The sequence below is a fragment of the Platichthys flesus genome, chromosome 13, assembly GCF_949316205.1.
Source record: "Platichthys flesus chromosome 13, fPlaFle2.1, whole genome shotgun sequence".
Taxonomy (NCBI): Eukaryota; Metazoa; Chordata; class Actinopteri; order Pleuronectiformes; family Pleuronectidae; genus Platichthys; species Platichthys flesus.
The window spans coordinates 16325784-16351755 of NC_084957.1; the positions used below are offsets into that span (position 1 = coordinate 16325784).

At 42.8% G+C, this 25972-nt stretch overlaps 1 protein-coding gene across 2 annotated transcripts in view; it reads right to left on the bottom strand.

The window, feature by feature from the left end:
- Positions 1-25972, bottom strand: part of il1rapl1a (interleukin 1 receptor accessory protein-like 1a) — a 158835-nt gene that overhangs the window by 29936 nt on the left and 102927 nt on the right. For both annotated transcript variants that reach the window (XM_062401893.1, XM_062401892.1), the window contains exon 6: positions 22257-22331. In XM_062401893.1, coding sequence (XP_062257877.1) covers positions 22257-22331 — 75 coding nt within the window. The remainder of the gene's footprint in view (positions 1-22256; positions 22332-25972) is intronic.

Here is a 25972-nt window from a genome sequence, read left to right on the forward strand (position 1 = left end):
AACCTCAGATCTCAAAACACCACTTCAGCTACAGACGGACACAAAGGCCTCGATACACCTTTGCTCTCTCTCCTCTTCATCTCCACCTCTCCCCTGTTTCAATTTCTGATTCTTCTCCGCCTCTCCATCACACCACCCCATATCCAATTCATGTAGCCCCCCCCACCACCATCCAACACCACAAAGAGCATGTCCACTAAATTCGTGGCTTTGAGTGGGAGTGCAGACTGAGCTCGGGCCACAGGGGGCCAGTGTGTTGATAAATCTAGATCAGGGCTGACAAATGACTTGTGCCGAGTGGGCCGGGGACACTGGGGCAGGGGGCACTTGGGGAAAACAGAAATGTTTACACACTTACACATTCTGATGATGTCCCCTGGTACCTGCCAAGTAGTGGGATCATTTACCAAAACACCTGGGAGAACCGTGCATTGCTGCGTCTTAGGATGACTTTCAGCCAATCATTGGCAACATGGGAGCACGCTGGGAGGTTAATTATGCCGATGAATTCCTGTGAGAGGCCGACCGTGTTTGATTTTGTGCGAGTATTTGCATGTGTGCGTCTGCCTACAGAATATATATATGCTACATCATGCCAGAGGGAGTGTTCAGCTTCTAACACTGCCTCCTTGTCTCCAAGAGAGGTCAAACGAGACGCACTGCACAAATCCTTACAGCGATGACTCACCACCGCTTCTGTCTCTGCGACCAGAACCGTGAGTTGTGTTGCTCTCTCACTAACGACGTCACATGATCGCTGGCATAAATCTAACGGAGAGTCCCCTCGATGATCCCAACTGTGCCACGACCGCATTCTGAAGACATCAAAACGCATCACATCGTTTCCTATTTTCACTTTTCTCCTGTTTGTCTTTTAGGTTCGTTACTTTAGGAGAATCGTGGGATCCCGTCACTAGAGTAACAGAAAACTTCACTTTACCTACACAACTTACACCTTCATACGTTACAATATAAACAATGTGTTTATATTGTAAGGTATCAGTATTTGTATCAGTATCTAAATGCATAGACTATTATTATTGCAAATCACATTTTACCAGTTTACCTGCGACAAACATCTTCTTCAAACTCTTCATTAAAAACCTTTTTAAAAGCCTATTTAACATAAATGTCATAAATTATATTTATTTGTGCTGCCCTGTTGTCTAATGGCTCCTTACCGTGAGAGTAATTAAGTCAGTGTTTAACAATGATTCGGGTGTTACACATAATTACCTTCATTTCAATACAGATTTTAACTCTGACAGAAATGCAATAAATATATATTCAGACTGAGCTGGGTTGAAATTATTAATTTTGCAGATCAGTGGCATTTTTACATTTGTTGACAGTAAAAATATTACTGTCACTATATATATATATATATTTTGTAATATGATATAGTTAATGCAGTACAGGTATTAATAATACATACTCGAAAAATATTATTTTATTTATTTATTGGGTCCATGTCCCAATAACTAGAATGGAGGAGGTGGGTTTACACTGCAGCCAGCCACAAGGGGATAGCTCAGTTTATGGAATACAAACCATAGTGATTCTTTGACTGTGTAAAAAATATGATCCTTGTGCCCTTGTGTGCACTCATTTGTCTTATTCCCTTAATTTCCCATACATCTTGATTTTTCTTTTTTATCTTAAAACCAGGCTTGACAGACAGGAAGTGCACTGATGCCATGGAGTCAGACAATCAGCACAGTGGAAAGTGACGCTGCATTAGCTACCATCCGCCTCCGTTTGCCCTGTAACCACGGATGTACAGATTTCCCAAATTAGTTTTGGCAAAAAAAAAAAATCTAATCTGATGAATATGAGGCCTCATCAGAACTTTGGACATTGCAGAAACCGAGATGAGCAAGTGCATCTGATTCAAGCAGTCAGTGCATGACTCATGTGTGCTCCAGTTCAGCCCGAAGAAGAATCAAACCAACAAGCACACAACCGTTCAATTGGTTTTTTTAACTAAAAAACGTTATTATAAAAATGAAGTGTTTGGTGAACACACAGTGCAGAACCCAAGTTTTCAGAATCTCAGATATCACAGTAAACAGTCTTTAAATGATAAATAAGCACCAGTCCATCTCTTAACCATACAATAGGCTGGATTTATACATGGTCTGCTGGGCTCAGAGAAAGAGTGAGTGATTATTCTCTGTGAGACAACAGAAGCCGTGCCTTGGACTCTAATTGATTCCATAAAGAGACAGGTATTACCAGTGAAGCAGCGTGGTGATTCATTTCAGGGACAAGTGTCCCTGAGATCCACTCAGAAAGTGTGCTTGTGTGGGTCTGTGTGCATGAGAGTGTGCGTGCACATATGATACATGCTCAGGTCACAAGTGAAGGATCATTTCTTGTCTTTGAGAGAGGGAGGTTCAGAGGGAAAACAACAGAGGGATGCGCTTGGTGTGTTGCTACAGTCAATAATCTCATTATGTCTTTGGAGTCATGAATAAATAAATAAATGTGTACGACTGTTTCACTGTGTGTGTTCATTAGTAGCTTGGGTTTTCACACCTGAACCAAGGTTTGTGTCTTTGTCAAATTGTTTACATTATAAACAACAATAGTTTGTAGGCAAGTGTGTTTGACGTCAGCATGCATACGTTATTGTATTCGCTTACTTTTTTTAACTAAATTTACAAAACAAGGTGTTCTCCGATTGTTTGGAGAAAGTGAATGAACCCGTTCTCTTTGTTTATTCCGTTGCCTGATGTACCCCCTAGGCAGTGTGGCCTAGGGGGTAGAATGCTCGTTCTCCAACCAGAAGGTTGCCGGGTTCAAACCACACTCTTCCCCATCTGCATGCTGAAGTGTCCTTGGCAAGATACTGAACCCCTAAATGGCCTCTCATAAATGTTGAGTGTACTAATTGTAAGTCGCTTTGGACAAAAGCATCAGCCAAATGACATGTAATGTAATATCACTGTAGTGTTGCTACCAGCAGACTGGACGTCCTCGTTGTTCAAACATTAGATACTTAAAGTGAAGACTACAAGCTACTGTGAGCCACTTCCTTTTCTTCTTCAAATGTTCAATGCTGTCAGCGTACCCAGAAAATGTCACACTACAAAACGACAGTCAAACCATAGTTGTGTTTGATCTGAACCGAGACGCCTCTTTTGGTCGGATTAACTTTTGTTGCTTTTGGTGCGAGGCAACTTTCACGCCTGTTTATTTTGGTTCGGACTAAACAGAGAAGGCTGACCGCTCCGACTGAGCCAGGTTTGTGTGAAAGCGTCCTGAGATTTGAAAACTTTAAAATAAAGCTAACTTCTCCCCATGTGGCTTTCTGCTGTTCCCACCTACCTGTGGTCATCCAAGGTAAAAACAATCTATTTGTAATTCCTCATTGAGGCCTCACGCAGTTAAGCACCAGTGCTCATTTCTCTCTATAAAGCCATTTTTTAAAACAACACGCAGACTCATGTTCGCTCGTGTTATTCATCCCAATGGATGCTGCTGTGAATCTGTTTTTAGTGAGGGCCCATTTAGGAAAATAGAAAAAGCAGCTAGGTTGTAACATGTTATCACAACCAACAGGAACGGTGGCCAAAAAACCCCTGAGAGAAAAAAATATAATTTTCCCTTAATAGCTCTGAGTGGGCCAGTGGGCCAGCGGGCCAGCGTTCCCATTATTTCCCCCAAACCATCTGTGGCGAGCTCACACCCACCACGAATTTAAATCTGAGTATAAAATATTCAAGGCAGAGGCCCACTAAAAATTAAACTTTGTGATTGCGACATTGTTGCTTTCATCAAACCTGCAGAATGACAACCGGAGGCGTTCTATTGATAAAAACCTGAGATTATATCATATATCAAAGCGTGAATTAAATTGAAAGAAGAAAAAAGGTGAAAAGTGCCATGAAGCAGCGTCTCGGTAAGATAAAAAAATGTCTTGAGGCTGTTCTGGTCTTGAAATGTGGAGAATATTAAATGTCTGGTTTGTCTGTATTTTGTGCTTTATTGAGTGATCTTTCTCTGGTTACGAAAACTATTTGGAATTCAAGGCCATCCACATTTAAATGCGGAAATCCTCAAAAAGAAGAAAAAAAACATCAGTTGAATTTAAATAAAGTTCCTCTGAAGTTCGATATCAAACACTCAGTGTCACTGTGGTGCAGGCATGTTCACAGATACGTCTCTGGTTCAATGCAGGAGTTAGGATGCAAATGAAAACCAGAGAGCGCATGGTCCAAACACAGGTTGGCAAGAGGGCTCCTCTTAGAAAGCCAGGAAAACACACCAACAACAAACACACAAGTCCTGACACATGAGAGCTGACTCGCTCTCCCACATTATTCATCCTTTTTTTTTCTCTCTCCTCCATCACTCACGCTGTCTCCGCATCCTAGTTTCCTTCCTCTTCCCTCCATCCCATCGACTGCAGCCATTTAGTGTGTGTGGAATCTTGCTGCAGTACTCTCTCAGAATGCTAATATGCCGAGCTGATGTGGGTCAGGACTTAATCCTGTAGAAATGATTATCGCAGCACGACTGGAACTTCTCCTGTAGGATATCATTAGCATTCTGTACTTTTCCACTGCACTGCACTATCATTCCCACCAAGACCACGTCGTTTCACAGAAAATGTACATGTTGCAGCGTCCAACTGGGAATACTATCTTTCCTTTCTGTATTCATTGTGTGTTTGTTTACATGTGTGTGTTCATGCAGTCATCTGTGTGATACACAGAGCATATGTATGTTCATGAATAGGGATGAAGCCATCCAGGATGACTGTCACACTGTCAAATGTAGGAATGATCAAGGGGAAAGAATCATCAATTGAGAAATCAGCATTCTGCATCTAAACAATGCTCTTGAAAAGTGTCCTGTCCTTATGTGTGAAAGATTTTAAGTTTCTTTGCTTTTATCGACAGATTATTGAGTCTATGTTGACAGAGTTTTTAAACCTTTTTCACTGCAACTTTTCTTTCACAAATGCTGCAATAGAGCGCTGGTGGAAAAAGTCAGACGTCTGGCTCTTCAGATAATTATTCCATCAACATCCAAAAGCTCATCAGAGTTTGATCAGATAACATTTCAATATTTCTACATTGGCCTCATTAATTCCGGCCTTGTAAACGAACAGGTTTTTGTCACATCAGGGAGGCAGAGGCTGTTTCTCCTCTCTGACCTGCTTATCAGCTGTCTCATCAATTTAAATTGTCTTTTAATATTATGTTGCTGCTAATTAAAACAGGACAGGACCACTTTGTTTAATGAGGAAATCATGGTAACCATGTAGGCAACAGCTTCGTGGTGAACACCTTCATGTGTGGCAGCTCTTCCAGGTGGATCCTCCTCTGAGGTGAGCACACCCTGATCGATCGATTCAGTGAAGACAAGCATGTGTTGGCACACGGACCATGAAATGAATTTGTAGGGTAACGTTAAGTAATGGTAGTTTAAATCTACATGTTGCTGTGCCTCATTGTCATGATTGATGAGACTCCAGAGGCAGGCCTTCAGCATACTGGCACAATTAGTGAGTATAAATTATCTTTCATGGGAATGTATGAGGATCCCGTGTTGAATGTATGAAAAAAAAGGACAATTCATCTAAGAATAACCATGATTCTCCAATGAGGCAAGAGCGTTGTGGTGTGTGCCTGTTTGCATGCATGCACGTGCATGTGTGTATTTTTTTTTACTCTTGTGTGTGTACTTGCTTTTAATTCACATGGGTTAGAAGAAAATCTTGCAGAGCACGGGGAATCTGGGTAATGAAAAAGTTTTTTGTTTCACACACAGATTCTGCTGGGAATACCATGCATAAGAGCCACATTGGTGAAGGGAAAGGAAGCCTGATACAGGGAGAGGCAGCATTAGTGTGCACGGTGCTGTTGCAGCGAATATATACTGCAATAAAAAAACAAGCTGTATTTTCCATTGCTTTCTCTAACAAGCTAGCATATTAAAGTATGCTCACTGTTAAATTACCTACAGTAAAAATATCTCTCAGCGGTGAGTAAGGTCCATAGAGGGAATGGAAAAAACAATTTTATTTTTAATACTCAAAGGAAGAGCAACAAAAGCAAATATGGAAGAATACGAGCCCAGGTTCATTTCACTGCTGAACTTTGCAGCAGCACAGTGAATATATATACCTTGGTTGGTATATTTGCCTCAGATGTGGAGACATTTAAAAAAACGTATCAGTCCTGACCCGACAGTCAGCAAATCAGAAGCAGATCCTCCTCCTTCTTTTTACCATAGCTTCTCATTTGTAGTATGTTATGTAGGATAATAATAATAACTAGTAACATGTTAGGAGGCAGACCAAAAGGAACAAAATACTCATGTAATACTTCATCTTGGCCTTGTGGAAATTTGACTGCAACTGTTGATTAAAAGCGAGATGGTGGATTCCTTCATTATCCGTACAGTCTAACACTCGGGCTACACTGGATGCTAATAATTCTTTTATTAGTGGGAAATAAAGTAGTCACATCAGAGATTCTCAACAGATGTGCACAGGACGCAGCGGATCAGCGTCGCACACACACTCAGTGTGGCCCAGGCTTAAGTGATCGGTAAGAGGGTGTTAAAGGTGCACCGTTTTGTTTCATGATCATCCTCTGCATCCTTCAGATTAAAGACAAAGCTAAGTAGATTCAGACATGGATTTATTTTCTAAATAATTCTACACAAGGGACGAGGTCGTTGATGTGGATTTATTTTTCAGTCAGGAACATTCTAAGACTTGGCTCGCCGTGCGTTCACCGCTCATGCAGCTGCTCATTCCTGAAAGAAAAACTACAATCTTACTTAATTGGTTTTCGTGTCGACACAGGGAAAAGTCTGCCGACACGTTATCGGCGGCCTCACGATCACAAACCATACGGCAGCAGCCGCTCAAGATGTGAACTCGCGGCTTGTCATCGAAATCAGATCGCTAACTGTACCTCACACACATTTTCCTCTTACTCGGTTTCACCATCTCACACATATACACGGGGGTTCCCAGCTTATTAAGAATTTGACAAACGCCTCCCCAATCAACAGCATTTTCACAACAAGGGGGTTCAGTTCCTCAAATTGTTCAGGGGGTTATTAGGAAATTATCTGATATGTTCTACAGATTTGTGCGAGAAAGCTTTTTTATCCTTGCAAAAGCATGAACAAGACACACGACACTCGCAGTTCAATCGGTTCTTCATGAGCAACAGAAATTGCGCGTTGGAAATGTCCTATTGCGTTTTTATTGGATCTATCCGCTGCCTGCTGGGTGCTGAGTGTGGAGTTCCTATGAAACAAACGCCCCACCACTCCTGCTCCTGCTGCTGCTGCTGCGGTCTGGGTCTCATGACTCTCAGAACCCCGGATTCCAAAAAGTCTTTCAACCCAAGAAAAAAAAAAAAAGAAAGATGGAGGTTCAATTCAAGAGACCAGATTGCAGCCACGAGTTTTTAATAGAACCAGCCCATGGTACATTTCATCCAGGATACCATTATTCTCTGGGTGTGTTTGACGTGAGGTAAAACCAACACTGCCTGCACATTGAGTTTGTAGAACAGAGTTATAAATCATATTTTAAATCAATATTAATAAGTTGATCTTTATTGATATTTTATTTATTTGTATTTGGAGGATTGTCTGTTTTACTATATATGACAATAAAGACTCTTGAGTGTTGAATAAACTAAGATAACTTTGAACATAACACTGAAAACCACTTTCTAACTTTCTGCCAATTTTGGTAAGAATTTGAGCATGTTAAAGCCCTCAAAAAGCCAATTAATTTGCCTGAATAATAATAATAATAATAATAATAATAATAATAATAATAATCATTACAATTTCAATAGGGTCTCATCTGACCTTTAATGTCAGTGCTCGGGGGCATAATACTACTACTACTACTACTACTACTACTACTACTACTACTACTAATAATAATAATAATAATAATAATCTGGTTATGTCTGACTGTTAACACCTGCACACACCTGCCCAGTGTACATGGATGGTCAAGTATTACGTTTTCAAGTGTGTTAGCATGGACGGGGATTATTCCTGATTATTCCTGTTGTAAAACTTAAACATATTGGTATGGATTATGTCTTTGGATTGTGGGAAGCAGCTCGAGTACCCGGACAAAACCCTCACAGACTCAGGGAGAACAAGGAAACTCCACACAGAGAGATTTTCGGTCAAGCAGGTGATGGAGCTGGAGGGAGCAAAAAAACGAAGCAGGAGTTGTGCGATGAGGAGGAACACAATGAAAAAGTGAAAGCGACAGATCACATGTTAAACACGTTGCGATAAGCGGGGCCTCTACTAGCGAAGAGAACAATGAGGAGATAAGGTCAGACGAGTCCTTATAAGCTTGGCTACACTGTCACATTCGTAAAGGTGACTTATTTTCAAATTTTCCAGTTCAGGACAAAGAGGTGCGATGGGCCTCTTTGTCAAAACCCTGTGATGGAGTCCACTTTAGCTCCACATTATGCTCCACTTGATCCACAGCTGTTCCCAGTCCGCCTCACACTTAAAGGCCACACGGGAAACTGCCAGCACACAAAAGGTCATGTTATCTCTAATAGAGGAGCGCAAGAGATTAGAAAAGCCACTGAGTAGAAGACGAATTAAGTAAAATGAGGAGAGGAGGAGATTAATATTGTAGCAGTTCAGTAGAGTGAAGTTGCCTGCTTGCCAGCTTTTGTTTAGCCGCCGCACCTCATATGGAAAAGGTCACGCTTAAAACCAGATGTTGAAATGGTTATACTGGGCAGTGTTGCACAAGTTGCACAAAGTGAAAAAAGAACCCTCAGTAGAGTGCATATTTCTGCCAATGCTGAGCAGCTGCACCAAATTTCACACGATCATAGATATCGATTATTCACATGTCAATTTGTTAAAATGTCATAAAATGTAATGCAGTTTCCCTGACCCATATTACGTCCTTCTACCAAGTTTTGTGGAATTCCAACTTGTGGTTTAAGGGTAATGATGCCAACTAACAGACATATAAAATGAAAATAAAACCTCCTTTGCGAAGGAATCTACAGTTGCATCCATCCATCTTCCACTCGTCCTATAAGGGTCATGTGAGGGCTGTAGCCAATCCTAGCTGATATTGGGCTCCAGGCGGGGTTCAGCATGAACACTAATGTATCACAGGGCCAACATACGGAGACAAACAACCACTTACTCTCTATTTCTCATCTTCAATCAATCTAGCCCCAATCTGCATGAAGAAGCTGGAATAACACAGAAACGAGGACAACATGTAAAAATCACACAGAAACACGTCTGGGAATCGAACCATGTTACCGTTACGCCACAATGCTAACCAATGTATACTACCACAATTGTTCAAGATTTGCAAATGGAACAAAGCCTCGGATGTAGGATTAAATTCATTTCATTATTTGTCTAGCACAAAACCACAAACTCCATCGGCTGAAGGCACTTTAGAGAGCAGAGCCAAGGCCTGACTATATTATAGAGGGAAACCCAACTGTTCCCATCATGAGCGAGCAGTTGGCGACAGTGGAGAGGAAAAGTGAAGTGTCAAATCTAAACAACTCTGGCGGCTGCTGGACACACAGACCAGCGAGTCCTCACGACAGGCAGGTTCTGGTGCCAGCAGGCAGCAATGGACAGATGGTGAGAGCTCCGCAGGAATTTAAAAAAACACCTCCTCCGAGTGCAGAAAGAGACAGTGACAGAAACCTGCGGCGAGAGTAAGTGAGGAGAGATGACAGGTCGGAGAGGTTTAGGGACATGAGAAATCGTTATACGTCCAGAAAATGCTTTGAAAATGCCAAGAAGCACTTCTAATTGAACAGCCGATTTGTTTTCTGCTTTCATTTCTGCTCCATGTAGCTGTTCCAAAAAGGTTTCAGATCCGTCATCAGCAAAGTTAAGATGCGCCTCCACTTAGTTTGCAAAAAGTACACGATAAATGTTCTGGATATATTCCTTTCATGTTTAAAAGCTGATTGGTAGGATACGGGACTAAAACATAGACATATAAACGAATGACAGGACAGCCTCCCAAAGCAAAATCATCTTGATCACCACCTGGTGGCCAGCACAAACCCTGGCCTTTCCAGGTTTCTGAATTGGACATTAGCGAAACACATATATGTCACTTTATATTGTTCTCAACCCACTAATGTATGTTCAAGTGTTCATCTTCCAGTTAGATGGGTTTTGATTAGTTCATATAATAAAAACGGGGTGAAATGGGATGATTGACAGCTGAGACTGACTCAAGATTGGTCGAGTGGGTGTATGGGGCGGGACCTCGAGACCACAGCTCCACACCATGATCACTTCTGCACAGACTCCGACTCCAACCGATGTCGAGAGCACAAGATGGCAGCGCCCTTATCTGAGATATTTCAGCTTCATTTGTGTCCAACTGGAGGAATTGGAGATGCGTCACTCATAGGGTTGCAAAGGAGCGGAAAATGTCCGGTAAATTTCAATGGGAATATTGAGCTCGGGAATTTGGGGAATTTCGGAAAAAAATAATATATACAAAAACTAAACGCTGAGCAATAAAAACACCATTCAAAACTCTATTTCAAAGATGTATGGAATGCAGCACCCGCTGCATGTTGAATTTCAACCAAGCACTGTGCATTTCTCCATCACATGCGCAGATAATTCCCAGCATCCTGCACACTACAGCAGGGCTATTGAGGCCTGTTGTATAGTGTGCAGGACTAGTCAGGTAAGTTATGAGGATATTACTGGGGAAAATATATTAACATGCTGATTGAGGATTGTTCATCTGTTCATCTAGCCTATTTCTATCAATTGAATTTTTTTTAAAGACGATTCCAATTGGCCAACTATTATTATCTCTGGCATTGCTTTACTGTTTTTTTACAAGCTTTTTTCTCATCTTATTCTACAGAACAATGCCATCTCATGTGTGGAGACATTTCACCCCAGCCAATGTAGAAGGAAAGGCTGTGTACATTTGCAAATACTGTGCAGAGACCTTTGTTAAGAATGACACAAAGATGCAGAAGCATATAGTCAAGTTCCCAAAGTTGCCTCAGGGCTCAAATCAGCCTATGACAAAACAAATCCCACACATGAGATAAAGGCTACTTTTTAGATATGCTCTGTTTCTTATCTGAGCAGACCTGCCTTTTAAACCAGCTTTTAACGTTTGAACAAATAACCAATGCCGGTATTTTTTCAACCCCGTCTCCTCGAAATTATGTTTAGTCACTACTTAAATGCTTTGCCAATTACGCTGCGGTGGAAACACAATGGCTGGGCAGACTGTGTCCGGAGGCAAAGCTCCTTTTAAATGAGTGAAGAGCTAGCTTCATTTAATGGCCGTGTGTGGAGGAGGTGTTTGAGGTGCATGTGTTACTGTCACAAAAGAGACTGGAGTTCACACCCACAGTTCTGCCCATGGTTTGATATAGGCAACAGAAGTATTCTGGTTGGAATTATGGAAAGATAGTGGTTTTGATTAAATGTGTCTTAAGTCTCTTTTCTTTTCTGGTATCATATGTTAATGTATCTGGGAGAGTTTGACTTGGAAATAATAGCAGGGAACTGTTCAGGGCCGATTTGGAGCTTTGCAAGTGATGCAGAATTGAAAAAGATGAGTGGTGTAGGACTCCATTTGGAAGTGCGTACTTTTGTATATTTTCTGCTTTGCAGTATCCCATGACCAGTGATGAACTGGTCATGGAATTGTTAATTCTATCTTTTCCCTGATAGAATTAACAATGATGAGCCCCTTCTGGAAAAATAATAGCAAACCAAACATCCTGAGAAGAGACTGGTGCTTGATATTGTAATAAAGATAAGCCACCATGTGCGCCACGTCTGTTTAAGACTGCTTGGATTGACACAGCTATCTCATAGAGGGAAGCTATAAAAGAAGACACGTTTCAAAGTGTGTGTCTTAGATTCAGCCAAAACTTCGTAAAAATGTCCCTGCTGTGTTATTTTGTGGATGCCCCTCATTTAGTTGCAAAGGGGCATTAAAAATAATAGAGATCTTATAGGGAGCTCGCCCCCATTGTCACAGTCTGTAGTCTGAGACATAAAAATGACCCCGAGCACAGAGAGCAGGAAGCGAATGGCCACGAGAAAGCAGACTTTTATCAAAACCAATCCATACTCCTAATCTTGCATACACCAGGATCAATGAGGGCTCGGCGGGAGCCGGTTAACAAGTTAAGTGGTTATTAATGACACCGAGCATGTGGTCGGTGTTAATAGCCCACAGGAATGGCAGGAAGTAAAAGAGTCAAGTGATAGATTGTGACGTTAATACAGTACTCACATATGTTGATTGATGGGGGAATTTACTGGATCCTTATTGGCACCAACATTGACCTTATTAAGTGGCTCTGGTATCACAAAGACCTTAAAGATCACGTACAGACACTTTCTTCGGTGGAGTGGTGACCTCGTGGTTCAGACACATGACATAACTGCGACAACGCCAGATAGACATGACAGATAAATGTAGAGCCTGGGTCTCTCTCCGCATGTTCCCCGTTTCCTATCTCTACATGGTCAGCTATCAAAGAAGAAAAAAAAGGAAACTGTATTTTATTGGTTGCTGTATCGTCCCTGTTGGCCATAAAGTGACTCAGGAATCTGGTCCCCTTGTAGACAGTGCTCACTTGTGAACAACACAACCTCACCTGTAAACCTACTCTCAACTACCAAGATGAAAACGCTCTCCGACCAGTATCAATGGGAGGAGAGATCACATTTATTTGTGACTTCATACATTTTGCATGTGAATAAAGTTTCAAAGTTGACTAACTCTGAATATATCTCATAGGGAAAAGCTGAGAACTGATGGTGAATATTTAAAATTAGAATGTGCTGTGTGGAGAGTTTGTAAATACAATGCATATCCAGATTTTTGTCAATGTCAGGTAGAAACGTGAAAATGAACTTATAATAATGTAAGTAATAAAACAAGAAAACACTGTAATGGGCGGTTAATGGACATTTTTTTGAACAAACAAACAAAAGATGATGCCAATAAAGTGGTAAACACAAAATGCTAAACGTGAAGAGAAAAGGTCTGCAATCTAAAATGACATGTCCTTAACTATGTATATATATATATATATATATATATATATATATATATATATATATATATAGTGAATGTGAACCCACGCACCGAACACAGAAATACACAATCCCAGCTGCAAGCTTATTAACTAGTAACCGGAGAAGGGTTCTTTCTTTATGTTTCAAAGGGGGTAATTATTACTATTGAGGGTAGTTATTAGGGAAAGTAAAGCTGGTACTTAAAATGCCTACCATCCCATTGTTTAGTGCTAATAACACATTTCAGGGGTTGAACAGAGTGGTTTAGGGAGGAAGGAAAGAAGCAGGGAGGAGGAAGGAGCAGAAACGAGTGGAGAAATTGCAAGGAGTGACTAAATAGCTGAAGGATGTGGTGATTCACAGCCCTCCACTGGGTAAATTACACATAAAAACAGGTTAATCTGTTTTTTACTGCAATCTCTCTTTCATCTGGAGCAGTTCCCGAAACAGTATTGACAACCAATAACCAAAAAAAGAAGTTTATTTAACCAACCTGAACACTGCTTCTGCTCTTACTCTGCTCTGCAGTATACGTTTTAATGCACGGTGCAGAGTGTGACCATGTGCAAGCAGAGAAAGGAGAAGTAGAGAAAGAGTGATGGAGAAGAACAAAGAGTGCAGGAGGGAGAGGGACACAGGAAAAACAGAGAAAGTCCATTAACACACTTGTAAATGAGTCTCAGCTATTTACCCCACGCCGAGCCCCTCGAATTACTGACTGTGTTCAGGATGCAGATTGCAGATGGCAATTAAAGATGAACAGTGTGCACAGGCACACGCGAGGAGGACGTGCACACAGACACATGCACCAGTGCAGGCTTGCACCCCCCCCCCCCGCCCCCCCCGGAGGCAGCAGTTCGGTGCAGATCTACTGATCTCCATAGCAACATTCGCTGCCGTGGGCGAGGGTGACATCACGAAGACTGATTGTCATAAGAAATCAATGGCACGGCACAAAGAGGGCAGCGGTGATATAGGTCTGAGGTACAGTGCTGCTCAGTGCAGCTCAGTGCTGCTCAGTGCCTCCAGCTGGGGGTCTTCTTTACTTAATGAAGAACAGATATACTGTATGTGAAGGGCCTCAGCTGGTCACCAAACACTTGTCGGCAGCGAGGACGGGGAGGAGGGCTTACGTAACATGAGGAAAGATGAGGAGAGAGATACTGTAGATATCTCTACTGTAGATCGCTCTCTGGGGTTCAGATGCTCAGTGTGGTCCCCCCTCCTCTCTGTTTATCGTCCCTCCCCCTCCGCTTCTCTCCTCTGTCTCCTTATCTTTTCCCTGTCGCCTGCCGCCTCCTCTCAACCCTCTTTCTTTCTTGTCTCTCTTCACACCACTGACTGATCTCCCCCCCCCCCCTCTCTCTCTCTCTCTCTCTCTCTCTCTCTCTCTCACTCTCACTCTCTCTCTCTCTCTATACGAGCTCCTTTACCCATCACTCAACACCAAAGCCAATGCGGCGTGGTGACTAACTCCAGAGTCCAGATGCAGCCACTCGCTCGCCGGAAACATCAGAGCCCTGAAGTTTGGAAGTTCTTTCTTGCCTCCTTATTTCCTCTCTCCGCCCTTCCTAGTTTTTTTTGGCACTTGTTTTTCTTCATTTTTCTCTTACGTAAGAGAGACAGAAGTGGAGCATGCTTCAAAGTGAATGGCAAAGCCATCTTTTTCCCTGCTCGCTTTGCTGTTCATGCATGTCATTCCAGTGCCAGCTCCCTCCCCCCTTCCCCTTCCATCCCTCTCCACCCTCCTCTTTCTTTTTTCTCACTTCTTATCCTTCCTCCCGCCTCTCTTATTACTGTCCATCCATCTCCGGCTGCCGTATGGGCCGATTATTAAATTTCCACGCACCCGGTCTATATGTCAAGTTGCTTTTTTCGATATCCCTGACCTTGTCACTGCCACCTTGACCGAAGAGAGGCAGCGCTGACGGCTGGAGGAGCATGAAAAGGTAGATTCAGGAAGGAGAGAGGCTCTGAAAAGGAGATGTGTCTCATAATGTCTCCCTCTTGCTCCTGTCTGCCCTTGTTGTATCAAATAGAGACCCGTCAGTGAGCCTGAGCATCAGCGGCAGATGAGCGCTATCATTACCGAAATCATCTCTTTTTAAAGACATCCCCCTGGCTTACAAGGTGGAGAAAGTCTCATAGTAACAGCTTGGGATCTCAATAATGGTTGTGTTATAAATACTGGCAAACACATGGACTGACATAACAACAAAGATGAACTGAGAGAGACGAAGCAAATCTGTTGCTCCCGCTGGGGATGGATCACGTGGATATGAGAGAAACAGACTGATGCATCACCTCATGTCACCTAATGTCATACAGCAGAACAGTAAAGGCTCCATCAGACACATTCTTCAGTTGGTGTTTTCTATTCCAAACAAATAAAACAATTCATCACATTTCACAGCATGGAAATATTACTTACAATCTTGTAAGAACCATATTTATGTCTTTAAGTCCTGGGATACATGTACATTTTTTGTGTTATTCATATCAGGTAACAGCCCGCTATAGGGGAGTTTTTACTGTGGAAAACCCCCCGCAAAAATCTAGAATGGAGAGAGCGCATATTTCCACCAAGGCTCATCAGTTCTCTTAATTTCATTTAAGCTGTAAGAAATTTCACACACTAATAGATTCTTTCATTAAGGTCCATGAAATATTCCCTGGGAAAAGGGTGAACATGTTGAAAAATGCCACCTTCAGTGCAATGTTAAGTGGAAATCCTGACATATACCACTAAATGGTTTTTCGTGGAAATGTCATCATTGTCAACAAACAAACAAATGGATGGGAGGTAAAACATAACCCCTTTGGCGAAGGTAAAATAAACTCAGCAAATTCTGGTTTAAGGCATTATTTTTAACATGTCATTGCTAAATATTACCAACTTGTCCATAATTGTAATAAATGGAGCTGACATAAAAATATAATGCCATCATTTGGAGACTTACTTTAACAGAATTGTTTAATGAAAGGTTTGCATTGTCCGTGTCAGAGTTTGACTTTGCTTTGTACGGTTGTAACAGCGGCACCACACAAACCGCCGAAACTACAGCTGCTCAATTTGCCTGTGGGTCCAGATGTCAGCTCGAGAAAAAACGACTTGCAGCCTGGTACAAATCAAGACGCGGTTCACACCTTTTTCCTGAATTCTCTACCCGGCGTCTCTGGCGGTAGTGAGTAATGTCAAGGCAGCAATAAACAAGCAGCTGAATGCGATGCACAGTGGGGTGTTGTTTGCTACGTGGTCCTGTTTCTGTCTGGTCCGCTGGGTATTCTCTCTTTCCCTGCTTTTCTCCCTCTCCTGTTCCTGTTAGGCATGTGTAGAGCGCTGTTAGTTCATTTATCATACTGCAGCCTCCCGCTCTCAGGCCCAGACTCAGTGATTAATGGCGACCGTTCACACACTTAAACATTCAGCTTTGTTTCGCTGACACACTGGTTACCATACTGGTCACCGCGGGTTACTTACTGCTGGGTCACTAAGGGACTGTGACCAAATTGAATGACGACAAAGAAAAAATTGTTCCCCCGTATCTGCAGTGTGACCTTCAGGGCTGGTGGCTCTCACTGGAGAGCCACCAGCCCTGGAATCATTTGGAATCATTTGTGTTCCTTCTCTCTGCTATTCTGGCTGCAGAAGTAAAAGTCCCAGTCATTTTCTGAATAGAGATTCAGCCGTAATATTTTAACCATCCTAGGTAGACGTTCCCCAACTTTCAAACAATGTTATACGTAGGAGCCGCAGGTCCTTATGATATCAACTGTGTTTTTAAACACACAATCCACAGGATGTAATAGAAATGTTTACCACAAACTGCAAAAATCCTGTTTGACCAAAAAGTGTTACACTAAGGTTTACCAGAGAGAGAGAGAGCGCGAGAGAGAGAGTAATTTAGTGAAGTGACTCTGCCATGACCTTTCAAAATTCTCCAGCGAAATTTCAATTTCACCCTTCACCGTGGAAGGTGACATTTCTGGGGTCACAGCTAGGTTTCTTTAGTGTTGAAGACTTGAAGAGGAGAAGGTGGAAGAGGGAGAAGACAAGAGAAGAGAAACAAGAGGAAAAGGAGAGAGAAGATAAGAGGAGGAGAGTAAAAGGAGGAACAGAGAAGAGAAGAAAAGAGAGAAAAAGGACAAGGAGGAGCCGGAGGAGAGGAGAGAAGAGAAGAGAAAAGAGGTGAGGAGAGACGCGTTGACCACTAGAACAAACTTTGGAAAATCAGTAGATCCCAATGATTGTGCCTTAAATCTTGTGACTGGGTCAAAAGTGGAGGTAGAGAGGACAGAGGAGTGGTGCGGGATAAAAGCAGGGAGGAAAAAACAGAGTGCGGGATGGAGGGAGGGAGAGAGCAAGAACATGGATAAGAATTGGGAACGAGATGAGGAGGAAAAGAAAGGAGTTACAGAGTGTAAGTAGATTAAGAGACACAATATCATTCAGTGTTGCTGGTCCCACCACTGCTACACAGCTGTATCTTCTATGTAAAAATATCAGCATGTCATTGTGATTGAACCTGTGACTCAGCAGGACCTTGTTTCTGCGGCACCATCCCCCGGTCACCACTGCTCAGACTCTGGGACGAAATTTTCTTTCTTAAAGTTTGAAATCGGTCAGCGTGTCAAAGTTCAATAAATTTCAACTTTATATCAAAGGCTTCATATGACTTATAGTTGAAGAGATTTAATTGAAGTTAAATCTTCACTCACACTACTCCTCTCCTCCGCTCCCTTCACTGGTTACCAGTGGCTGCTCGCATCCGGTTCAAAACACTAGTACTTGCGTACCATGCTGTGAACGGATCCGGTCCAGTCTACATCCAGGACATGGTCAAACGTTACACCCCACCCCGTTCACTCCGCTCTGCTTCGGCCAATCAGCTCGTTGCTCCCTCACTGCGAGCTAAACAATCATCAAAAACACGACTGTTTTCCGTCCTGGCTCCTAAATGGTGGAATGAGCTCCCCATTGACATCCGGACATCAGAAAGTCTACACATCTTCCGCCGAAAACTAAAAACATACCTCTTCCGACTTTACCTTGAATGAAAAAAAAAAAAAAAAAAAAAACACTAACAACTTTTTGAAACTAACACGTTAGTAGCACTTAAATGGCACTTACTTATAGCACTTTGTAGTTTTGCTTTATTTGAAGAAATTGTATTTTCTTGATTCTTGTCGTCCTTGGTATGTACCCTCGGGTTTGAATGCACTTATTGTAAGTCGCTTTGGATAAAAGCGTCAGCTAAATGAAATGTAATGTAATGTAATGTAAATAAAACCCTGTAGTTAGGTCCAGCAGATGGATATTTCCAACTAGTGAAGGATGAAGACGGAGGTGAAGAAAAGGAGCGTGTAGGGTCAAAGTGGAACAATCACACTGCCTCCCTGTTCTTCTGAGCTGGCCAACCACATATTTCTAAAACAGCAGGAAAAATTGTCAACGTCGGCATCTTTCTGTGTCAGTCTATCACAGATGGCTGCGCATCGACGGTGTGCGGTGTCAGTACTCGAGTGCAGCGGCTGGGCCTGCGCCTCTTCACAGCCTGCGTTAGAATGAAGTGGGTTTAAGAGTCATCTCCCTCCTGCTGCCCATTCCGTAATAGTGATTCCTTCTCTCTGAAATAATGGATTCTAATTCCTTTCCACTAGAGTGCACCCATCTGCTGGCTTTGGGGGACAGTAAAATCCTCTATCAGTTACTATTATCCCACGGTTACTGAGGACTGCTCCGCCAGCGTGTGTGTCTTACCCATCCTGAGAGCTGTGGGGTTGAGTGTGAATATCTGCGTGTGTTTGTGTGTGTTTGTGTTTGACGAACAGCCTAACAGAGAGATGCTCAAAGTGGAGTGCTGCGTAAGCGTGAGTTGAATCTCTCCACCCGCTGGGACTGCGAATCCATGACAAATCTTCCTGAGGGAATCAACATCAAGTCAGTGAGTGTGTGTCTGTGTCTGTTTATATATATGTATGTGCGTGTGTGTGTGTGTGTGTGCTTTCAATTTGGAGCTATGTGTAATGTGTCACATAGTGCAAGAGTGTGTGTTTCTCTCGTTGCACAGAGACACAAACTCAAACCCCGCAATATGAATCATCCTCCTTTTCAGGAAGAAGTGGAAGTGGACTGCACCAAACTCGCCACTAGGGGGACAGCAGTAAATCTGGCAAAAGCAGAACTGGATGGCTGACAAAAATCCAAACCGTCCTACACAACCTTGATTTTTGTCTCCTTTAGAAACGCCATCGAAAATGTCAAGTTGTCGAAAAAGTAATACTTGCAGGGCTGCTCTGTTGCACTCGCACAGTCACACATCCCCGGGGACTCCTGCAGCCCAGAAGCCTTGTACATTTGTGATGAGTGGAGCGGGCACACACAGACTCACACAGACTCACACAGACATACAAAGACACACACACACACACACACACACTCACACAGACACTGCTGTATGGTGGAGTTCAGTACAGGTCTGGAGCTGAGGGATTATGGGTCTTTGGGCAGAGACATGCATAGAGCCCTAAGGAGCGCAGGGGAGGGGATACTCCTGACAACACACCCCTCCTCTAAGACAAACTCCCTCTGATGCAGCGGTCTCTCTTTCCCCCTTATCTCAGACACCCCTCTTGCGTGACCACTCGGATGCCGTCAGTCTCTTTTGCTTTCAATTTCATGGACCTCTGTGTTCCTCTCCCAGCCTCATCCGCGTTTACTTTCCTTCACATCCTGGCCGCGTCGCTTCCGTGAGAGTTTATGTAACACGTGTGGTTTATTTATGTCTCCATGCGTGTGCGGTGTGTAAAGCCGGCTGTGAGAGAGACCTGCACCGGGGGCAGCAGAGGAGATAAAGTGGGTCTACGTGTCCTGGCAGTGTTGCAGATTTATCTCCCTGCTCACGGCTCTGATTTTACTGCCTGTCCACTGGCCTCCAGTGGATCCCATCGCTCCCTCTCCCACCTCTCCCTCTGTGACCAGCATCTCTCTGTGTGCACGCTCTGGCTGCTATAAATCTGCCGTGGTGCTCAATAAAGCTGCTCAGGGCATGACTCAACAAATATTAAGGAAGAGGACAATAAATAAATGAAGCTAAATAAAAAGAGAAACTCTCTTCTGGGGGTGGAGAGGCAACTTTTCAGAGCACAAAATGGAGCCCCGCTGTAAAATATTTAATTCAGTGTCTGTGCTTTCGACATGCTGCTGGGGGACTGTGGGGACTCAACACATGACATCATCCGTGTATAGCTTTTCTTTCTCTCTCACTCACTCACGATGACTCGCTTTCTGCACTACCAGCTCCAAGTAGCATAATATTATAGAGGAGCTCCACTGCTTTAGGATCAGTTTACAGGGCACAGTGAGAACTAATCAGGCTGTGAAAACAATTTAATGCTCTTATGTGCCTCTGAAACAAGTTGTGTTGAGTAAGACAAATAATTGTGATCCGTCTCATGGATTCTTGTTGTTTGAGCTTAGAGACAAAATTGGCAACAAACTGGGGACGTGGGAGGTAGAGAAGTTGTGCACTCATCAGGCAAAATTAATTGCATCTTGGGAAATGTATGTTTTGGGAGACCCATACCGGAGTTCACTTCCAGTACGTAAATTCACTTCCTGTGGTGATGCAAATCGCAGCTTGGAATGACTTGGAGGAGCAAAGGTTCTGATACAAGCCTTGTGTCTTTGTTTGATTGTCTATATTTGATTGGTTAGTTTTCACACTGTCATTTTTGGAGCGTACTTAAGACTTTTGGATGGCACACTGACGTCCTGTCATCATCAACTATTTGGGTGCGTCTAACTAAACTTAACATTGATTGGATTGTAGAGGGGTCTGACGTGGGCGTGTTGTCAAATCGGCTAATTGCTGACTTTTTTGAATGAAGTGTACAAAAAAGTCGTCTTTTCGTTTGATAAAGAAAAGAGTGAAATTCGCTTTGTTAATTTCAATGCAATCATTATCACTACAAGCTAAATAAAGTGCTCTTTGTTCAAACATTATGTGGCCTGAGGCAAGACCAAAAATGCTGCTTCTTCTTCTTCTTCTTCTTCTTCTTCTTCTATTGTTTATTATGTCTTAACTTCCTGCAACTGGTCTAAAATTCACAAGATTTCACACAAACCACCATACTTTAGTTTGATCCGGTGGAGCAACACTTTTGGTTGGACCAAATTGGTTGGGACGTAAATGAAAAGTCCAAATGTTCAGCCCAAACAAGATTGGTGTGAACGCCCCCTAAAATTTAAAATAAGGATATCTTGTCCGCCTCAACCCACTTGCCGATCCACAACAAAAGACTTAATACCTTTTCAAATTACCGGCAAAACCTTTCCAAAACTCAAAGGACTCAAGATGGAGACTACACAAATAGATGAAGTTCCTCCCTGCATTGTGTTCATGCATGGGTATGCGGGACAAGTGCTCAGTGATTTTTCACTCTTGATCAACTGACTGTGGAGGCATTTTAAACGAACAATACCTGAGCTCCGCCGGCATCCGAGGCACCAGACAGAAGACAAAAGGTATCTGCTTGGTGAATCCCTGCACCTTCTTTGTCTCTATCCTCACCCCCTCCCCATCTGTCACACACTCATCCAGTCCGTCTCTGCGCTCCAGACCTCTCAGTCTTGTCCCATTGGCTTCACCGTGACAGACTCATTAGCCATTCACGGAGCGCAGAGCACCATGTGGACAGCGGACTGTGCCCAGAAATCAAGCAATATGCTGTCACAGGGAGAAAAAAATGGAGAAAAAATACGAAACAAACAAAACATGCATATGGTCACTCACGCACGTATGCACACACGAAAGGCCCAACGTGACCCCGAGTCACAGAAGACAAACAACGGCAGCAGAAAGCGGCTGCTTGTCCATGTGGCGAGCCAGCGTATGGAACCCCGGCACCATATGGGCTCGCTGTTGTTGACAAAACAGCCTTCGGGACATTAGCACCCACCATTTGCATATATGGAAAACACTTTCACAATAGTTTCTTATATTTGTATTTCTTCCGTTTCTCCAGTAAATTAAAGTGCCATCATCAGTCCGTGCCCATTGCCTGGAGGTGTGTTGAGGGGGATTTTGAAAAGTCACCCCATCATTTGAAGTTGAACGCAGTAGTAGTGATTGTGGCTGAGGGAAATCCCATGATGCTCTTACCTAGCTGCAGCTCCATATTGCTATTCTTGTTCTCCGAGGGAAACAGGATCTTTGGCGGCTTGTCGGTCAGAGGAGCTGAAAGGGAGAAAAGACACAATTTCAGTATGACACAAGACAGACCAACAAAACAGGTCACAGAAGAAGAAGGGGAGTGAGAATTAAAGATTGTGCATATTGTATTCTTCTTTTCTACTTTTTCCACCCCCCCCCCCCCCCCGCTTCACGATGATCTGTTGCATTTGAGCAAACAGCACAGACAGATGTTATCTCCGTGTTTCGATCATAGTCTCCATTCATCTGACCTACTTCCAATCATAAATAAGTCACCCTGTTGCCAAAAACAAGCCACCATTTAATTTACATAAGTGTTAGGTATTTTAAGAGCCATCATGTGTGGTGTGTGTCTGTGTGTGTGTTCGCTGTGTGTGTGTGTTTGTGTGTGTGTGTGAGTGAGAGGGAGCAGCTGATGCTCTAATGATGCTAATCATCCATACGGTGGATGTCAGACCTGCCGCTGGAGTCCTTTCTCAGGGGAACGCGGTGGTTTCATTGTTGTTAAAAGCGTTTGTGTGTTCCGGGGAGAGAGACTGCGCTCATCAGGGTTAAAGGTTTAAGGTAAACAGTAAGTGGGTCTTGTACTGTATGTACACAACTCAACAGTAACACAGGGGTGATGAATGCTGGGGCTGTGTGGAATTTTTTATTTCTCGCTCAGAAAGATGAAACTGTCTTTTTGAAGGACACAAAGATTCCCAGCAGGGTTATATTTGTGTGAGGATTTAAACAAACTCCATCTATGTATTGTATTAAATATGCATAAATACAACAGCCGAGGGTGATCTGGGTATTTATTCATACATGTATGATTATTTTATTCTTAAATTGAACATCGTTGAGAAGGTTAGTCAGCGGCATGTGAACATTATGACCTCCGCCACAGAAGCTGTGCTTGATGGATTTCTACTAAGTTGGTAAAAGAATGATCCTTGGGCTCAGAAAGAACCTATGTTAATTATAAAAATGCATTAAGGTTATTATGGATGTTTTATAAAAATGCATTTAACGTAAAATAAAACAATGTGCAATATCTTTTTTGATATTTAACGGACAAACACTACTTTAAAACAAAGACTTCCGCTTTAAAGTTGCTGAGCTATATGTGCTCCCCTTTGCATAGCAGGAAAAAAGAAAAATCTGTCCAATTACATATCCCCTTTCCGCAGACTTTTAACATTGTTTGAATTTGGCATGTTTGGTTAGCTATTCAGCACAATTTCTTATTGCTGTACCATTACATCATTGGGAAAATAGGTCATGTTAAGCTCATTATAACCCACGTTTCAATGCTTGTCAGCCCAAAAATGTTTTATTCCACCACAGACCTTGGGATGTATTCCTCCACATTAAATTCCTCCGCATTAAAATAAATGCAGAACTTGACCATTGTAATTATACAACAGTGCCTAAAAGGCCAGATGTAGATATGAACTTGACATGATTGAAATAGGTTGGATGTACAGAAGAATATTTAGGCCTTTGGGTACATCTCTCCATATAGTGAATGTATTTATTCATGGTACGAACTCTATGAGTTAGATTTTTACATTTTAGGTCAGATAAGAAGGGTATGACCTTTGACCATGTGCACAGCAGCACACTGCAGAGACACAACTAGAGGAAGCACAAACAATGCACACACACTCACATGCACAGAGCGAGGCACTAACACTAACTCTGCACTTCCTGAAGCATCTGTGGGAAAAAATAAAACTTTTTATCGGATGAAAACAGCAGACCTTTCAGGCACGTCTAATTATTCAGTGGTGAATTTGCAAAGGCGGCGTATTCAGGCCAGTTTGTAGCCCAGTGCTTTCATTAAGTTGTTTCCTTAGAGTGTCCTCACAAGCCCCCTCTTCTCCTTTATTATAAGACCTCTCTAACAAGCTGCTTGAAAGCCCTGCTCTGTTTTGGCGTCTGTATTTGGGAAGAACAAACCACGTTATGTTGCTGCACTAAGTCATTCGGCACAAAGTGTGTGGTCTGAAGGGAAAGTGCCCGGTCGTATAAAACGCTTGGTTTGAGACTGAATAACTTATGGAACAATTACACAGGACATCAGAAAGAAGTTTTCATGTGAGGCGGCGGAGACGGAGCGTTAGTTTTTACCATGTGCGAGTCAGAACAGATCAAGCACCTGCTGGTATGTAAATAGTGACAGAGGAGCACAGTGACATCTATGAGAGGGGGCGGTCACGGGCTCTTAGGCACAACTGTTTGCACAGTTAATAGGTAATCACACAGCGCAAATTACACTGGATACTGATACAATTTTAATTACATATCAAACTGCTATACATAATTACACAATGGGTGATCCTATAGCTAATTATGCACTAAGCAAACAAATGAGGACAAGCTGTGGATGGGAGTGGAGAGGGGAAGCGGATGTGGTAAGGGGAGCACAGACAGGAGGCAGACATCCGTCAGCGCAGACACAGAGCTGGTGAAATGAAGAGAATAAAGCAGGAGAGAGGATGGGAAAAGGAAAATTTATAAAAAAGCTCAAGTGAACCAGTCAAGAAACATGCTCCCCCTCACTTTGGCATGCAACGCTTGCTTCTGAAAATCTCATTATCTTAATTACCACTCCTTTATGGGAAATACATCAATTATCATGGTGCTGAGCAGCTGGGGGGGGGGGGGGGGGGCACTATTTAAAACGTGGAGGATTGGGAGCAACTCCTCACAAAGACGAGAGTCTCTTCTTTTCATTAGCAGGCAACGTCTTGAATTAAAAAAACAGAAGACAAAACAGGTTATTAAAAATGCAAATAAATCTGATGAGCTGTTCACTTGGAAGTGGCTGTTATACGTGTCTGATTTCTAAATGACACGATGTCTTCGGTCATAGCCTCTCAGCAGGACGGCTTTACAGCCAAGCCGAGCTGGGGTCTTTCTGTTTGGACGGCTCCATATCTTTCGACTGAGGGAGGTTAATCGGAGACTTTTAATTGCTTGTAAAAGTAAATGTGAATGGCTGTGGGTCTGTATCTGATTGTCAGCCTCTCCAGGGTGAACCCTCCCTCTCATCCAATGTCAGCTGGGAGGGATGGATGGATTCATGGTTGATAGATGGATGGATGGATTGATGGATGGACCGAATCCTAGTTTTTTTACCCTATAACTTCTAAAGACAGGTTACCAAAAAAAGCCAGTGAGTGACCTTCATAGAAATTGATGGATAAACTGCGATATATCCCTTGCTCCACCTTCAGCATCTTGCTAGGGATCAAACCACCAACCCTGGCCCGAAGTTAACGATCGACCCTCAAAACAAAGTAACTCACTTTGAAATTTGAAGGATATATCGAGAGCATTTGACTTCGGAAAAAGGATATTGTGCTCATATACTTTGATAAAGTTTGCTGAAATGTATATAAACTCCAGCAAGTGCCTCTTAATTAGTATTTGATTTGACATGTATTATTGCAGGGGACTGGTGTGCTTGTGGAGGCATACCATTAGATCAGTGACTCAGTATAAAACTTTGATGTACACTACACGTATCCTCAGGGCAGAGGCATTGTGTATTCTCTGCAGCAAACTCGGCTGAATTCATTTCAGGAGGTGACACAGAGTATCTCAGTAAACTTGATGCCATGACAGTCGGGGCTGCATTCCTCTGCCTTGTGATGGAGCCTGTGTGTGAAGTTGCA